Raw genomic sequence first — 14,620 nt, forward strand, 5'->3', positions numbered from 1 at the left:
GACCCCCAATCCCTGTTTAGGGACCCCCAGTCCCTGTTTAGGGACCCCTCCCCCTCCAGCCCCTCCCTTGGGACCCCCAATCCCTGTTTAGGGACCCCCAGTCCCTGTTTATGGACCCCCAGTCCCTGTTTAGGGACCCCTCCCACTCCAGCGCCCCCCTTGGGACCCCCAATCCCTGTTTAGGGACCCCTCCCCCTCCAGCGCCTCCCTTGGGACCCCCAATCCCTGTTTAGGGACCCCCGGTCCCTGTTTAGAGACCCCCAGTCCCTGTTTAGAGACCCCCAATCCCTGTTTAGGGACCCCCAGTCCCTGTTTAGGGACCCCTCCCCACTCCAACCCCTCCCCTGGGACCCCCAATCCCTGTTTAGGGACCCCCAGTCCCTGTTTAGGGACCCCCAATCCCTGTTTAGGGACCTCTCCCCCTCCAGCCCCTGTTTAGGGACCCCCCCTCCAGCCCCCCTCCCCCCCGTTTCCCGCGGCCCCTTTAAGAGCGTGCGGCCCCGCCCCTAGCGCGATGACGTCACGACGTTCGGTTCCTGCCCCGCTTCCTGCCCCGTCCCTCACCCTCCCCCACGGGCCGCCCCCGCCTCCTCCTCCTCCTCCTCCTCCCGCTCCTCCCGCCGTGACAGCGGGAGCCGCCGCCGCCATGAACGGCAAAGGCAAGGCCGGGGCGGGGCCCCTCGGTCCCTTTTACCGGGGCCCCCGCCCCCATCAGGGAGCGCCGCCCCGGCTGCGCGGCGCCTTTAAGGGCGCGTGAGGGCGCCGGATGGGCGGGGCCGCACGGGCCGAGGGGGCGGGGCTGGGGTTGTCATGGAGACGCGTGCTCAGCCTCACTTTGGCCCGGGGGCGGGGCTGAGAGCGGGGTGGGGGAGATACCATGGGAGGGGGCGCCGGGGGGGTCTGAGGACTTGGGGGGAGATACCATGGGAGGGAGGGGGTGACACCGTTGTGGGGACGCTGAGGCCGGGCTGGTGCCATGGAGGGGGCACGGGAGGGGCAGTGATGATGGGGGAACAGGGCAGTGATGATGGGGGAACAGGGCAGTGATCATGGGGGAACGGGGCAGTGATGATGGGGGAACGGGGCAGTGATGATGGGGGAACGGGGCAGTGATGATGGGGGAACAGGGCAGTGATGATGGGGGTACAGGGCAGTGATGATGGGGGAACGGGGCAGTGATGATGGGGGAACGGGGCAGTGATGATGGGGGAACGGGGCAGTGATGAGGAGGGGTACAGGGCAGTGATGAGGGGGGAACGGGGCAGTGATGATGGGGGTACAGGGCAGTGATGATAGGGGAACGGGGCAGTGATGATGGGGGAACGGGGCAGTGATGATGGGGGGAACGGGGAGGTGATGAGGGGGGGAACAGGGCAGTGATGATGGGGGTACAGGGGCAGTGATGATGGGGGAACAGGGGCAGTGATGAGGGGGGACCGGGGAGGTGAGGATGGGGGAACGGGGCAGTGATGATGGGGGAACAGGGCAGTGATGATGGGGGTACAGGGCAGTGATGATGGGGGTACAGGGGCAGTGATGATGGGGGAACGGGGCAGTGATGATGGGGGAACGGGGCAGTGATGATGGGGGTACAGGGGCAGTGATGATGGGGGAACGGGGCAGTGATGATGGGGGTACAGGGGCAGTGATGATGGGGGAACAGGGGCAGTGATGATGGGGGAACGGGGGGGTTGATGCCGAGGGGGGCACGGGGGTTATGCCTTTTTCTGGCAGGGCAATTTTGGGCTCAATCCCAAACTGCCAAACTCCTCGATCCTGGCTCTCCTGACCCGTTTCTCTCTCCCAGGGCCGTTTCCAGGCCAGCCCTCTTTCCCCGGCCCGGCCCCCCCCGGGTACCCCCAGACTCTTCCCCTGCTGCAGCCGCCCCCCTACCTTGACCCTGCAGCTGCGTACCCCGAGGTAGGTGGGACACCTGTCCAGGGGGGCATTTACCCCTGGGACCCCTCCTGTCCATAGCCCAGGGAGAACCCTGGAGCTCACCTGGTTCCCTTGGACAGGGACCCCTCCTTCTCATAGCCCAAGTGACCCAAAACCCCCCAGTAAAGCCCAGGGATGAATTCCAGGTGATTCCCTGCTCCTGTGGGTGGCTGAGAGTCCCCCTGGGTGCTGGATACACACCTGGATGTGGGATAACGCCTGTCTTACTTTGCTGACTTGATGTTTTTCCAGCTCTACCGTCTCAGCTTCGTCCCCCTGGGCGCTGCTGGCGTCCCCCCCATGTCCCCAGCGTACCCAGGTGCGTCCCTGTACCTGCCCCTGGCCCCGCCGCTGCCCGTGGGGGCTCTGGGCACCCCCGTGGCCTATTTCCCACTGGGACAGATGTATCCACCGGGATCCACGGTGCTGCTGGAAGGGGGGTTTGACACCGGAGCCAGGCTGGGGACAGGTGGCACCGGCAGCATCCCGGTGAGTGCAGGTGGAGCCACAGAACAGGGGGATTTGGGTGGGGAGGGACCAGAAGATCACCTGGCCCTGGCCCAGATGAGTCACAGCCTGCCTGTCCTTGGGCACTTCCAGGTGGGACTGGGGACTGCGGGTGGCTCTGGTTCACAGCCAGGCTGGGTGTGGCTGGTACTGCCCAAATCTGGGCTGGGGAGAGCAGGGCAAGGGAGGCCTTGGCCACTTAACCTCACCTGGCCCCACACCTGGGCCTGGCGTTTCCTGGGAGCTGGGGGAGGGTCCTGGTCCCTGCTTCCCCAGACTCTCTTGGCTCCCCTTCCCTGGAACCTGAGAGGTTCCTGCTTTCCTGGGCCCCAGGTGGCAGCACAGGTGACAGGTGTCCCCTACCTGGCCCAGGTGCCGCAGGCCTCAGAGGTGGGTCAGGGCTGAGGACCCAACGTGTCCCCAGAGCCCACGGGGGCTTCGTGCCCGCCCCAGGTGTGACACCAAGCTTGGCTGTCCTGTCCTGTGGCAGTGACCTTGTCTCCCTCCTGTCACGACGCTAACGCTGGCTGGCCTGTCCTGTCGTGACGGTGACCTCGGCTGTCCCCATGTCGTGACAGTGACCTGTCCCCTCCGTTTGTGTCTTGCAGCCGCCGCCTGCCGGATGCCCCCCGGGTGCCCCCCCGGTGCCCGTCCCGCCCGGAGCCGCCGTCCTGCTGCCCCCGCGCAAGGGGGGCTTCCTGGGGGGGGCTGGGGGCGGCTTCAGCCTCTGGTGAGGGGGGGCTGGGTTTGGGGGGCCCCCCCGCCCATCAGCACCTCCCCCCAGGTACCTGCACCGGGCCTGGGGAGCCCCAAAGGCCGGGGAGGGTCCCCTCCCTGCAGGTGACACGAGTGGGTGACAGGGGAGGGGTTTGGTCAATCGGGGGATCCCAGGGGGCTCATTCACAAATAGGGGTGAGCTCAGCCCCTGCCTCTTCCTCATTTACGTGCAGATCTAATTAATTAATGGCCTAATTACACCCTGGGGAGCAGTTTTCCTTCCGCCACCCTCATCCCTCTGCTGGACCCATCTGGGTCTCCCTTCTTTTTGGGAAAGGTGGATTTTGGGTAGAAAACAGACAAAATCTCCTCTCCAGAGACAAATTCCCTTCTCAGAGGCAAAAATCTCCTTCCCCACTAATGGGAAGGACCTGAGCCCTTCCCTGCCTCACTCCAGAGGTGCCCCCTCACCCTCTCCCACCTTTCTCTTCCAGAAACTTCTGTCCTGTCCTGGGAATTTTTTAACCCACTCTGAGTAATCTTGGATTGTTTGCACTTCAGCTCTAATTAAAGCCATGACCGGTGCCAGGGCCCTGCTGCAGCTCCCGTGGGATTCTCCCATTCCAGCTAGAACCAGGTTTAACTGATGCTTAATTAGCAAATGCTTGATTTTAACTCAAACCTGGTGTTTTTGCACCCAAATTCCTTAAATCCGAGAGGCTGGTTGCCATCTGTCCCGGGTGTGTGGGAACTGTCAGTGAGCACACAAATCCCTCGGATCGTGGGCTCGCTTTGGGGGGTTATCAATGGCTTTATCAATGAGGTGTTTATTGGTGGCTTTATGAATGAGTTTTATGAATGGGATGTTTGTAGGTGGATTTTTATGAATGGGATGCTCGGAAATGAGTTGTGAATGGGTTTATCGATGTGTTTATCAGTGACTCATGCCTGCATTGATAACCAAACTCCACAAGCTTTCGAGGAACGTTTCAGGGATCCTCAATCGGGTGTTTTTCTTCTTTTTGGTTGTTATTTGATGAAGAAAGAGCTCAGATTCAACTCTATTTTATTGTAATATTTCATTTTAATCTGAATCCGTGTCCTGTGTGTGTGTGACCATCCCTGACTGTTCCCCAGCTCGGCTCTCGGACTCTCTGTGCTGCACTGAACTTGTGGAGTTTTTATACTAAAAACCAAAAATAAAATAAAGATTATTTTGAAAATTTAAATGAAGTAACAAGTTTCTGTTTGGCCTCTGAGAACCTCTTTGGCTGCTGCTAGCTGGGGGTTTCCTCACTTCTTTCCTTTTCCCTGCTGGGTTGGCAACTTCCTCTTTCGGGGTTATTATTTTTGGGGGGTATTTGGGGTTTTTCCTGCCCTCAGGCACCCACATATTCCTTCCATGGTTAGCTTCATAAATTAAGGAAAAAAAAAAACCAACAAACCAAGCAAAATCAGCCAGTAGATCCTCAACTTTAGGCAGAACCCCAGGTCCAGGGAATTTAGGTAGATCACAAACTCCAGGAGAATCAGGCAGATCCCAGCTCCAGGATATTTAGGCAGAACCTCAATGTCAGGGAATTTAGGCAGGTTTCAAATTCAGGTGGATCCTCAAATCCAGGGAATTTAGGCAGAACCCCAGTGCCAGGAAATTCGGGTAGAGCCCCAACTCCAGGGAATTCAGGCAGATTCCCAACTTAAGAAGGTCTCCCACCTCCAAGAAATTCCCCAACTCCGGGATATTTAGGTGGATCCCTAACTCCGAAAATTTGGGCAGATCCCCGATGCCAGGGAATTCCGGTAGCATCCTAACTCCTGAAAAAATTTATGTAGGCCCCCAGCTCCAGGGAATTTCGGGACCTATGCGGATCCCAGGTGCGTCCTTAGATAAAATATTCCTCCTTCTCCTTGGCCGGAGCCTCCTCCCTCGGGGCCGCGTCCGGCTCCGGCTGCTCGTAGGTGCGGTAGGAGCCCTGGTTCCGGTACAGGTAAATCCCGATCACCACCAGCACCGTCAGCAAGGTGAGGAACACCAGGGTGATCACCACTGTGGGGCAAGCACAGGGCACCAGGGCTCAGCCCGGAGCGACCACAGCGGCCCCGGGCCGGAGCAGCAGCCGCGGCCTCACCTGCGATGACGGCGGTGTCGGCGTCCTCACGGCCAGGGGGGGTGGGAGCCTTCCTCAGGTACGGGGTGGTCAGGTCTTCCTCGGGACAGGGGAGAGATGGAGGTCAGGGAGGGGCTGAGCCAGGTGGAAAACGTGGGAAGAGCTCGGAAAAGCGGCTCCAGGTGCTCACCTGAGCTCAGGTGGGGCTGATCCCCCTCCATCGCATTGGCTCCTTCCAGGTGAAGGTTTGGGGTCCTTCAGAGCTGCCAAAAATAGCGATAAAAGCGGTGAGTTCCCACTCAAAGCCCCATCACCTGTGCTCAGGTGGGTGCTCCTTCCAGTGGCTCCTTCCAGGTGAGGCTCCGGATTCCTTCGGAACTGCCAAAAACAGGGATAAAAGTAGTGATTTCCCACAAATCTCCCCGAAAAGCTCCGCTCGGGGGGTGGGGGGCGGTATTGCCCCACCAGTAACGCACTGGTACCACTGGGGCTGGGGTCGGAGCCGGGGCAGGGAAGAACCAGCCCCCGACTGGATTCGCTCCCAAATTTTGAGAGCTTCAAAGTGCCTGAAAGTCCTTGAAAATGCCCTAAATCCTGAGCCGAAGGTCGATGTCGCAGCCGGGACGTGGAACTGCCGGACCCACCTTGGCTGTGCCCGGTGGGGACCCCCGGGACCCTCCAGAGTGTCCCGGCCGTGGCTCCGGCGCTCGGGGCCGGTGGCTCCGGGGCTCGGGGATTCCGTGACTCAGCGCGGCCGGGAGCGAATCAAATCTCATTTGTTGGGGGATTTTAAAAATAGAGGAAATCGAGCGGCGGGAGCGCGGCCGCGGGGCAGGAGCGGGGCGGGGCCGGGAATTGGGGCCGGGAATTGGGAATTGGGAATTGGGAATTGGAACCGAGGGGGAAATCCCGGGAACTGGGGCCGGGAATCGAGAATTGGGGCCGGGAATTGGAACCGAGGGGGAAATCCCGGGAATTGGGGCCGGGGGAGAGCCGGGAATTGGGGCCGGAATTGGGGAAGTGAACGTTCCTCTCCCCGCAGCGGGACAGGGAGGAGCGGGGAGCCCGAGCAGGCGATGCCCGGCTCGCACTGGCAGCAGCCACTCACTCATTAAATTCAGTTTTACTTAAAACCTGCTCTGCTTTAATCCAGTTTTAATTTAAACCCAGCTTTGCTTTAAACCTGGTTTTGCTGTAAGACCAGTTCTGCTTTAAAACTAGTCCTATGTTAAACCTTGCTTTAATAGTTTCATTTTAAGCTTTGTTTTGCTTGAAATCAAACTGCATTAATCCCAACTTTGTTTTAAACCCGATTTTGCCTTAAACACAGCTTTGCTTTAAACCCAGCTTTGCATTAAACCTGATTTTATTTCCAGCACAATTTTGCTTTAAGCCTAGTTTTAATTTAGTCCAGCTTTATGTTAAACCCAGCTTTTCTTTAAACTTGGTTTTGCTTTAAACCCAACTTCACTTTAAGTCCAGCTTTTCATTAAACACAGCTTTGATTTAAACCTGATTTTGCCTTAAAAACAGCTTTCCTTCAAACACAGTTTGCTTTAAACAGTTTTGCATTAAATCCAGAGTTGCTTTAATCCCAGCTTTGTTTGAAACATGGTTTTGTTTTAAACCCAACTTTGAATTAAACAAAGTTTTTCTTTAAACAGCTTTAAATCCAGTTTTGTTTTAACCCAGCCCTTTGTTAAACCCAGCGTTGCTGTGAAGCTCTCCCAGCTCTGGGCCTTTCCCAAAGGCAGCCACGACCTTCCCATGGAGCAGCTGCTGCTCCTGGGCAGCTTCAGAGCGAAAACTGTGTCTGATTTCCCCAAAAGAGACTGGGATTTAATACAAAAATAGGAAAAGGTGCTGCTGGGTGGAACGGGAGCTGCTCCGAGCCTTAGGGAGGGTTTCTTGGCAAGAGTCTGGCATTAGCAGTGGGAAACATGAACCAGTTCTGTGCCCCAGCACCCAAAAAATGGAATCCTGCGACCCACAGTAGCTGAGAAATGGAATCCTGGGACTCACCAAAGGTTTAAATCGAGTTTGATCTGAGGGAAAGGTTTGATTTCCATCAAACCATGCATGGTCATGGAAGTGGAGCTCCTTGTGCTCTCTCCTGGGGCAGGGATGCTCCCTGTGGATCCCCCTCAGTGCTCCCTCCTCGGGATCGTGGGAAGGAACTGGCGCTTCCCAACACAGAAACCCGCGGGGTTTTTGGCAGTGCCAGGCTGGGATCCAGCCCGGAAGAGGGGGGCTGGCAGCAGGAGTGAATCATTCCCAGCAAACTGCGTCCCGATGGATTTCCATGTGTTTTTAAAGCAGGGTTGTGAAAAACCCTCATCTTCCTCATTCCTGTGCTCCGGCCCAGTGGCTCCAGAGCTGTTCCCAAGGGAAACTCTGCCCTGCACTGCTGCTCCCGTCCTGAAAACTCCTCCAAGGAGCACTGGGGATGCAGCCCCCCCATCCTGATCCCCATCCCCATTCCCGGTGCCTGGAGGACCGGAGGAGAATCCCCACAGGGATTTTTTAGGGGTGCTTGGCGGTGCCTTCACAGCCCCCCCATTCCCATCCCACTTCCATTCCCATTCCCAGCGGATGGAGGATGGGATCATCCCCACAGGCTTCGTTTGGGGGTGCTCAGCAGCCCCTTCCCAGCCCCCCCTCCCCTCCCCAGCGGGTGGAGGGCAGGGTTTGCTGCTCACCCTCGTTTCTTCTCAGCCACCTTGGGATGATCCCCTGGGATCAGCACTTTGCTCCCCCTGTTTCCCCCTCAGCTTTCCTGCCGGATTTCCTGGTTTCAGCCTCTCCCTGAGGCAGGATCCGGCCTTTTCCCTCCCCTTCCACCCCAAATTCAGCTGGAAATGCCTGGCCGAGCCCCGACATTCCGGCTTCACCCCAGACCAGCCGCACACCCCGTCCCTCATTGCAGGGCTCTGGTGCCTCCGTATCCAAATCCCTGTGTCTGGTGTAGGAATCCCCTGAAACCCCCCAGGGAATGGGAATTTCGGGGGGCATCGCGGGATCCAGGTCACACTCCTGCAGCTCTTACCTGCCGGCACCATGTGCGGCTCCAGGTGAAGGCGCTGCCCAGGTGAAGGCGTTGCCCTTTTCATTCCTCACTTTTCCAGTTCGGCCGGAATGAGGATCAACCCCGAGGATTCCTCCCCCGTTAACCCCTCGCTGGCTACGGGGCCAATCCATCACTCCGGAGATTGGGAACGGGGCTTTGTGTGGGAATGGGGGAGTTCTGGATCACGGGAGGGGAAAATTGGGGTAGCTTGTTTTATTTTTGGCATGACAGTGCATTTTCCGGGAGCTGGTGGAACAGGCTCGATGCCTTTTCCCTGAGTCACGGATGTTGGAGCGGGGGTGGGGGGGGAGAGTGACAATCCCTAACTCCCCACACCCCCCAACTCCTCAGCCGCCCCAAATCCGCAGGTGGGGTTCCCCCCGGACCCCATCTGCAATCCCAGATGGAGATTTGGGATTTTGCCACCTTTTCCATCTTTATTTCGTACGGGATGAGGGCTGGGAAATGCATTCTGGGGAATGAATTTGGGAAAGACGCCGTATTTCCCGTGGGATCACAGGGCGCTGAGGGACTCGGTGGGATCCTGGGGGGAATCTGCAGCATCTGAGGCGTCCTGGCTCGTGTCCTGCTCCGGTGTCCCGGAACAGCCCTGGGAGAGGCATGGGGGTGACACCGGCACCTCGTGATCCCGTTCAATTCCATCCAAAAGGGACCGAGCCCCCCGCCCTTTGCACCCGCCTGGGTTGGGGATCCAGAGGAGTCCGGCGTCCCCGGGCCCGACACCGCGGGGAGGGGCAGGTCCAGCCCCACCTGCAGCAGGGGGTGTCCCACGGGGCTGGGTTTGTCCCCCGGCTCGGTCTCGTGTCCCCACATCCCGCCCGGGTGCCCCTCCCCATTCAGGGATCCCCCTGTGCGTGTTCCCCTCTCCCACCCCTGGCGTCTCCCAGAACTTTCCCAGCCGAGTTTTGCGCACCTCTGCCTCGACATCCGTCACCTCCGCGCTGTCCTCGGTGTCACCGCGCTGTCCCCGGTCCCCGCCGAGCTGACACGGCCCCCGGGGACTCTCCGGTGCCACGGCCGCGGGTCCGAGCACATGGCAGGGCAGAGCTGCGCTGGGGGCCCCCGGCTCCCCGGGACCTGCCCGACCCTCAGCGCCGGTGGCCGCGCCGTCCCCGGCCGTGTCCGTGGCTTTTCCCGGCTCTGGCGACGAGGTGCCGGTGGCCTGGGCAATGGCCTCGGATAAAATCAGTGACGCCAGGGAGGTGGCGATGCCCTCGGGCCCCCCCCGCCCCCCGCTGTAACCCCCCGGCTGCGGTGTCTCCTGAGCAGGGGACACAGAATCGGGCTCGGAGATGGGCTCCGGGCTCTCCTCGCTGGACACCGAGGCCGTGTCCAGGGAGCCCCCGCTGGCGGGCGAAGCCGGGGGGGGCCCGGGGGAAACAGCCCCGGGGTCTCCGTTGGTCTCGGTGGCAGCGCTGTCCCCGCCGGGGGACGCCGGTGTCACCTCCGCGTCCAGCACGGGCGCCTTGTCCGGGCAGGGGAACGCGGCCGGGGGGCTCACGGGCGCGGAGATGACCAGAGAGCGGCGGTTGCTGGGGGAGGACAGAGGGGTTCAGCTTGGGGTGTCCCCAGGCATCCTTGGGGTGTCACTGTCCCAGTTTGCAGGTGATGCTTCCCCATCCAGCAGGACCCCGATTAATTCCCCTGGCCCACCAAAAAGCACCTTCAGCCCTTCTTTCACAGATGTCCACCCACCCCAGGACTCTGGGACTGGAGCCTCCACCACATCTGTGGGGGGCTGGGAGGCGAATTGTCCCCTTAACCTCGGCTGTCCCCTCATCTCCCCGAGGTGTTACCTGGGAACACCTTTGATGATGAACACCTTGCTCGAGTGCTGCTTCTCCAGTTTGCTCATCACCTCATACAGGTCCCGGTTGAGCTGGGCAGGGGGAACACAGAAACACTTCAGGGGGTCCCCAAGTGCTCCCCATCACCCGGGGGCTCAGCAGGGCCCCCAACACCTGGGGACACCCCAAACACCCTCGGGCTGCTCTGAACGAATTAAATGAAGAGCAGGGACTCTGCAGGGGAACAGCAGCGGCATCGCCAGCTGGGGACACCTGGGGACACCTGGGGACACCTGAGGGCACCTCCTGCTGCCGGGGGGAGGGGGAGGTGTTTTGGAGTGCCCTCCCCACCTTGCTCATCTCCTTGTAGAAGACGTCACGGAGGTTGGAGATGTTCTGGAAAACGGTGATGTAACAGGCGATGCGGCTGTGGGGGACATGGGAGGGATCTGGGGCTACACGCGATGTCCCACGGAGGGGACACCGGAGGGGTCTGGGGGTGCTCAGCCACATCACACCCACCCCACCTGCTGAGTCTCCAACTCCGTGGACCCCGCTGGAAGAGGAATGGCCCCCTCAGGGCCACCCCATGGGTGCTGTTGAGTTGCCACCTCCCACTGCCACAGGGCCCCGTGGCCGATGTCCCCCCAAACCCTCGATGTGTCCCCAGGGTGGGCTTTGAGGAGAGACCCACGCAAGTTCTCCCCTGCCATGGGGGGACCTCACCCACCCGATGGCACTCATGCCCAGCCCGTGTCCCCCAGCCCCACAATGTCCCCCAACCCCCTGGTCCGTGATGTCCCCAAGCCCTCCCAATGTCCCTCAGCCCCAGGACATCCCCAGCCTGGCAACCCCCAGAGTGATCTCCAGTCCCACGATATCCCCAAATCCCTGCAGTGTCCCCCCCAGGCCCTGAATGTCCCCGAGGCCCTGCGGTGTCCCCAGCCCGTGACAGCGCCGTACCTGCCGTACAGGACTGGCAGCTCCTCCCTCAGGTCCCTGTTCAGGTCTTCAAACACTGCCTGGGCTTTATTGAACTCGTCCTCAGCCTGCGGGGAGGGACACGGGGGGGCCGTGGCTTTGTTCCCATGGCCGGGGGACTGTCCCCACGTGGCCGCTGTGCTGGGGCCTCCCGGGGAGTCCCAACCTTGGCAATTTTGGCCTCGTCCTTTTTCTTGGCGCTTTGCAGAGCCTCCAGGTGATGCCGGGCACTGTCGTAGTCCACGAGCTTTCGGCCCCGCTTGGCGATGCGCTCCTGGGGGGGACAGGTGAGCCAGGACCCCCCGTGTTCCCCCGGTCCCCAGCCCCACCCGACCTCACAGTTAAACACCTTAAAGTCCCCGAACTGAGCCAGGTAATTCTCCATGAGCCGCAGGGCTTGGTCGGCCAACTTCGCCTCGTAGTCATCCCACAGGAGGTCATTGCTCTGGGGGGGACAAGGACAGGGGTGACACCCGGCACCCTCCAACCCCCCTGGGCTTCAAGGGGACCCTTGGGGACACCCAGGGCTCACGTCAGCGATAGCTCGGAGCTCCTCGTGCCCGTCCCACTCGTGGCTGTAAATCTCCTGCAGCGTCTCGGCCACTTTGCGGGAGCTCTCGTGCATCACTGTGGGGCACAGGTACCCGTCATTATCCCCTCCCATTTATCATTATTCATTTATTCACTGTTGTCTGTTGTTGTTTATTAGCCCAGGTGTGTTATTTTAAATTATTTATTGTCGCTAATATCCTGTATATAGCCTATAGATACCATATGTATTATCTATTTATCTATTTAATATCCCATATATAATATATATCCCATATATATTTATTATCTATTATCCCACATACAGTATTTTTATTATTTTATCTTTAATATATTTTCAATATCTATTATTTTTATCTCTTCTATTATCTCTCTATTATTTTTATCCCCTTATTATCCCATATTTATTTAATACATAATGAAATATTATACATTATATATATGATATATGAGATAATATACATTACATGTCATATATGTAATATATATCTCATATATAATATCTATTATCCCACGAAGAGTATTTTTATTATCTATTTTGTCTTTATTATCAATTTGTAGCTTACAATCTATTTATTCTCAATATTGATTTTCATTTATTCTTTCTTTTGATTTAATACTGATTTTTTTATTACTAATCTATTTATTATAAGCACGATTTATTTCCTCTGCTCTTTCTCATTTATTATCCTGGCTCCGCCCCGAGTCCCTCCCTGCTCCCGAGCTTTTCTGGGACGTTCCGTGTCGGTTCCGCACCTTTCACGGCTCCCACGAACCCCTTGAGGTCCTTGTAGAGTTTGTGACCTTCGTTCTGCAAAGCACAGCGGTGAGGGGGGGTCAGGGCTGTCCCCGGGACCCCCGGGGCTGGCTCGGGGTGTCCCCAATGTCCCCGCTGCCCCCCGTCACCTGCTGCAGCTGGAAGTTGTAGGCGCTCTGCTCGAACTGCTCATCTTTGGTTTCCACCGTTTTGCCCAATTTTTGCAGAACCTGTGATGGAGAGAGAGAGGGGAAGAGCCCCTCCCACACCCCGAGGTCACCCCGAGGTCACCGGGACCCCCAAAACCCCCCTGAGGGGCTGCCGAGGATCCGGCAGGGCAGGATTTATGCGGAAACACAAAATTTCACTGCATCCCCCAGTGCTTTTATTATTTTCAGGAAAACGGTGAATTTTTGGGTGCTAGCCCACCTCCCACCCTAAACCCTGTGGGTGCAGTTCTGTGCACCCCAAAACACCCCGAGCCCTGACCGTGGGGTACAGGGAACACCAGGAAGAGGATGAGGAAGGTCTGAGGCTGAAGGAGAGCAGAGAGAGGCTGGGCCAGGTGGGGGAGATTTGGGGTGTCCAGGCTGAGCCTCCTGGGCTGGGTCTGGACTGAGGCAGTCCAGGAAGAGATTGAGCTCCCCTGGGGAAGAGGCTGGGGCCAGGCAAGAAGGAGTTTTGGGGTGCCCAGAAAGAGGGTGACCCTCTGGAAAATGACTGAAGCCAGATGGGGAGAAATTCAAGGTGTCCAGGAAGAGGCTGGGGCCAGGCAGGAGGGACTTTTGGGGTCTCCACAAAGAGCTTGGCCACCCACAGGAAGAGGCCAGGGCTGGGAACAGGGAGCTTCGGAGTGTCCAGGAAGAGGCTGGGGCTGGGTCAGAGGGAGATTTGGGATATCCAGGAAGAGGCTGGGCCTGGCTGGGAGGGAGATTTGCTGTGTGCAGGAAGCAGCTGGAGCCTGGCCTGGATGATTGAGCCGTGGGAAGGCCAAAATTAGCACCAAGCACTGGCCAGGAAACCCTGGAGGGTGAGGGTTTGAAGTGGGTCTTTGTGTCACCCCCCAAAAGAGGAGTCACGGCTGCTTTTTTGGGGAGAGGAAAGGAAAGAGTCCCCCCAAAATACCCCAAAGCAGCCGTGAATTGCCCTGCTCCTGCCGCTTCCGCAGCCCTTCCCCCTCGCTTCCTGTGGGGCCGGTGCCGACCTCACCAACATTCCTGGGACCACTGGCCATGCTGGGTCCTGCTGGGGACCCTCAGTGCCAGCCAGCCCAGGAACCCTGTGCCACCACCCTACAGCCCCCCCATAACCTGTGCGAGGTGTTCTGGGAGGAAAAAAACCCACCATTGGAGAAGCCAAAGTGTCTTAGGAGCTTTGGGAGATGCCATCCTCGAAAGCCTTGGAGCAACGATGACACCAACACAGAAACCCCCAAATTCCCACCCCATGAGCACCCAAAGGTGCTGAGCTGTGCTGTTTGGGCCACCCCGGGAACACTGTGGTGGGAAAGAAGGACAAATCCAATCAAAGCTGGGATTTGGGAGTGGGTGGCACCTCCGTACCTTCTCCTGGGCGCGGCTGAAGCGTTTCTGGACCTGCCTGGCGAAGAGCCCGGCGCTGCCGCTCCTGCCCTCGGCCATGGCCCCGGCCCAGCCCCGCCCGTGGCCGCGGAGCTGCCGTTGGAGGGTTTTGATGGAGGAAGTTGGAGGCGAGGCCAGGCAGCATCCGCTGCGCACCCCGGATCCCCCAGAACCCCCAGAACCTCCCTGGCACCTGGAACAGGGCTGGGCCACAGGGCTGGGGGAACATGGGGGATCCAGCGCTGGGAGGAACCCACAAGGATCATCAAGGCAGCTCCTGGACCTGCACAGGACAATCCCAAACATCCACTGATGACAATATCCCAATGTTCAAGACTTGTCAAAAAGGTCCCTGACCTCTTGGATCACGGAATAACAGGAGGTGGAAGGGACTTGGGGACTTGCAAGGATGATAAAAATCACCAGTTCTGAAAAGGACAACTGCAAAGAGCCCCAAAATCCAGAAGTGTTGTCCAAGTGCTCTCTGATGTCCAGACTGATGGAATATCATGGATATCCTGAGTTGGAAGGGACCCACTGGGAACAGAGAATTCAGGAACATCTGAAGTTTGATAGGACACAAGAGTGTGTCCAGCTCTTGGCACTGC

At 58.5% G+C, this 14,620-nt stretch overlaps 3 protein-coding genes across 6 annotated transcripts; 1 reads left to right on the forward strand and 2 right to left on the reverse strand.

Annotated features, from left to right (window-relative positions):
• The first annotated feature begins 564 nt into the window (after nucleotides 1-564).
• Nucleotides 565-4,391, forward strand: DAZAP2 (DAZ associated protein 2). The gene is made up of 4 exons (XM_088068884.1): nucleotides 565-659; nucleotides 1,808-1,920; nucleotides 2,191-2,427; nucleotides 3,054-4,391. Exons 1-4 carry the CDS (start codon nucleotides 647-649, stop codon nucleotides 3,177-3,179), a joined length of 489 nt encoding a protein of 162 aa, XP_087925010.1. The 5' UTR covers nucleotides 565-646; the 3' UTR covers nucleotides 3,180-4,391.
• SMAGP (small cell adhesion glycoprotein) lies at nucleotides 4,223-8,360 on the reverse strand. 4 transcript variants are annotated; one of them, XM_088068885.1, is made up of 4 exons: nucleotides 8,317-8,360; nucleotides 5,461-5,533; nucleotides 5,292-5,366; nucleotides 4,223-5,209 (listed from the first exon to the last, which is right to left on the reverse strand). In XM_088068885.1, the coding sequence occupies exons 2-4, from the start codon at nucleotides 5,489-5,491 to the stop codon at nucleotides 5,046-5,048; spliced, it is 270 nt and encodes an 89-aa protein (XP_087925011.1). In that variant the 5' UTR covers nucleotides 5,492-5,533; nucleotides 8,317-8,360; the 3' UTR covers nucleotides 4,223-5,045. The 4 variants fall into 4 exon arrangements, with proteins under 4 accessions (XP_087925011.1, XP_087925012.1, XP_005532058.1 ...); XM_088068886.1 differs by lacking the exon at nucleotides 8,317-8,360 and adding an exon at nucleotides 7,970-8,004; XM_005532001.3 differs by lacking the exon at nucleotides 8,317-8,360 and adding an exon at nucleotides 5,915-6,052.
• Nucleotides 8,361-8,601: 241 nt separating this feature from the next.
• On the reverse strand, nucleotides 8,602-14,109 carry BIN2 (bridging integrator 2). The gene is made up of 11 exons (XM_005532071.3): nucleotides 13,995-14,109; nucleotides 12,582-12,662; nucleotides 12,432-12,486; nucleotides 11,659-11,753; nucleotides 11,476-11,571; nucleotides 11,293-11,400; nucleotides 11,109-11,194; nucleotides 10,497-10,572; nucleotides 10,155-10,237; nucleotides 9,272-9,890; nucleotides 8,602-8,947 (listed from the first exon to the last, which is right to left on the reverse strand). The coding sequence occupies exons 1-11, from the start codon at nucleotides 14,070-14,072 to the stop codon at nucleotides 8,852-8,854; spliced, it is 1,473 nt and encodes a 490-aa protein (XP_005532128.3). The 5' UTR covers nucleotides 14,073-14,109; the 3' UTR covers nucleotides 8,602-8,851.
• Nucleotides 14,110-14,620: the final 511 nt, after the last annotated feature.

Source organism: Pseudopodoces humilis, chromosome 32 (genome assembly GCF_049639895.1).
Source record: "Pseudopodoces humilis isolate 2021_Gansu_Grassland_sample_001 chromosome 32, ASM4963989v1, whole genome shotgun sequence".
Taxonomy (NCBI): domain Eukaryota; kingdom Metazoa; phylum Chordata; class Aves; order Passeriformes; family Paridae; genus Pseudopodoces; species Pseudopodoces humilis.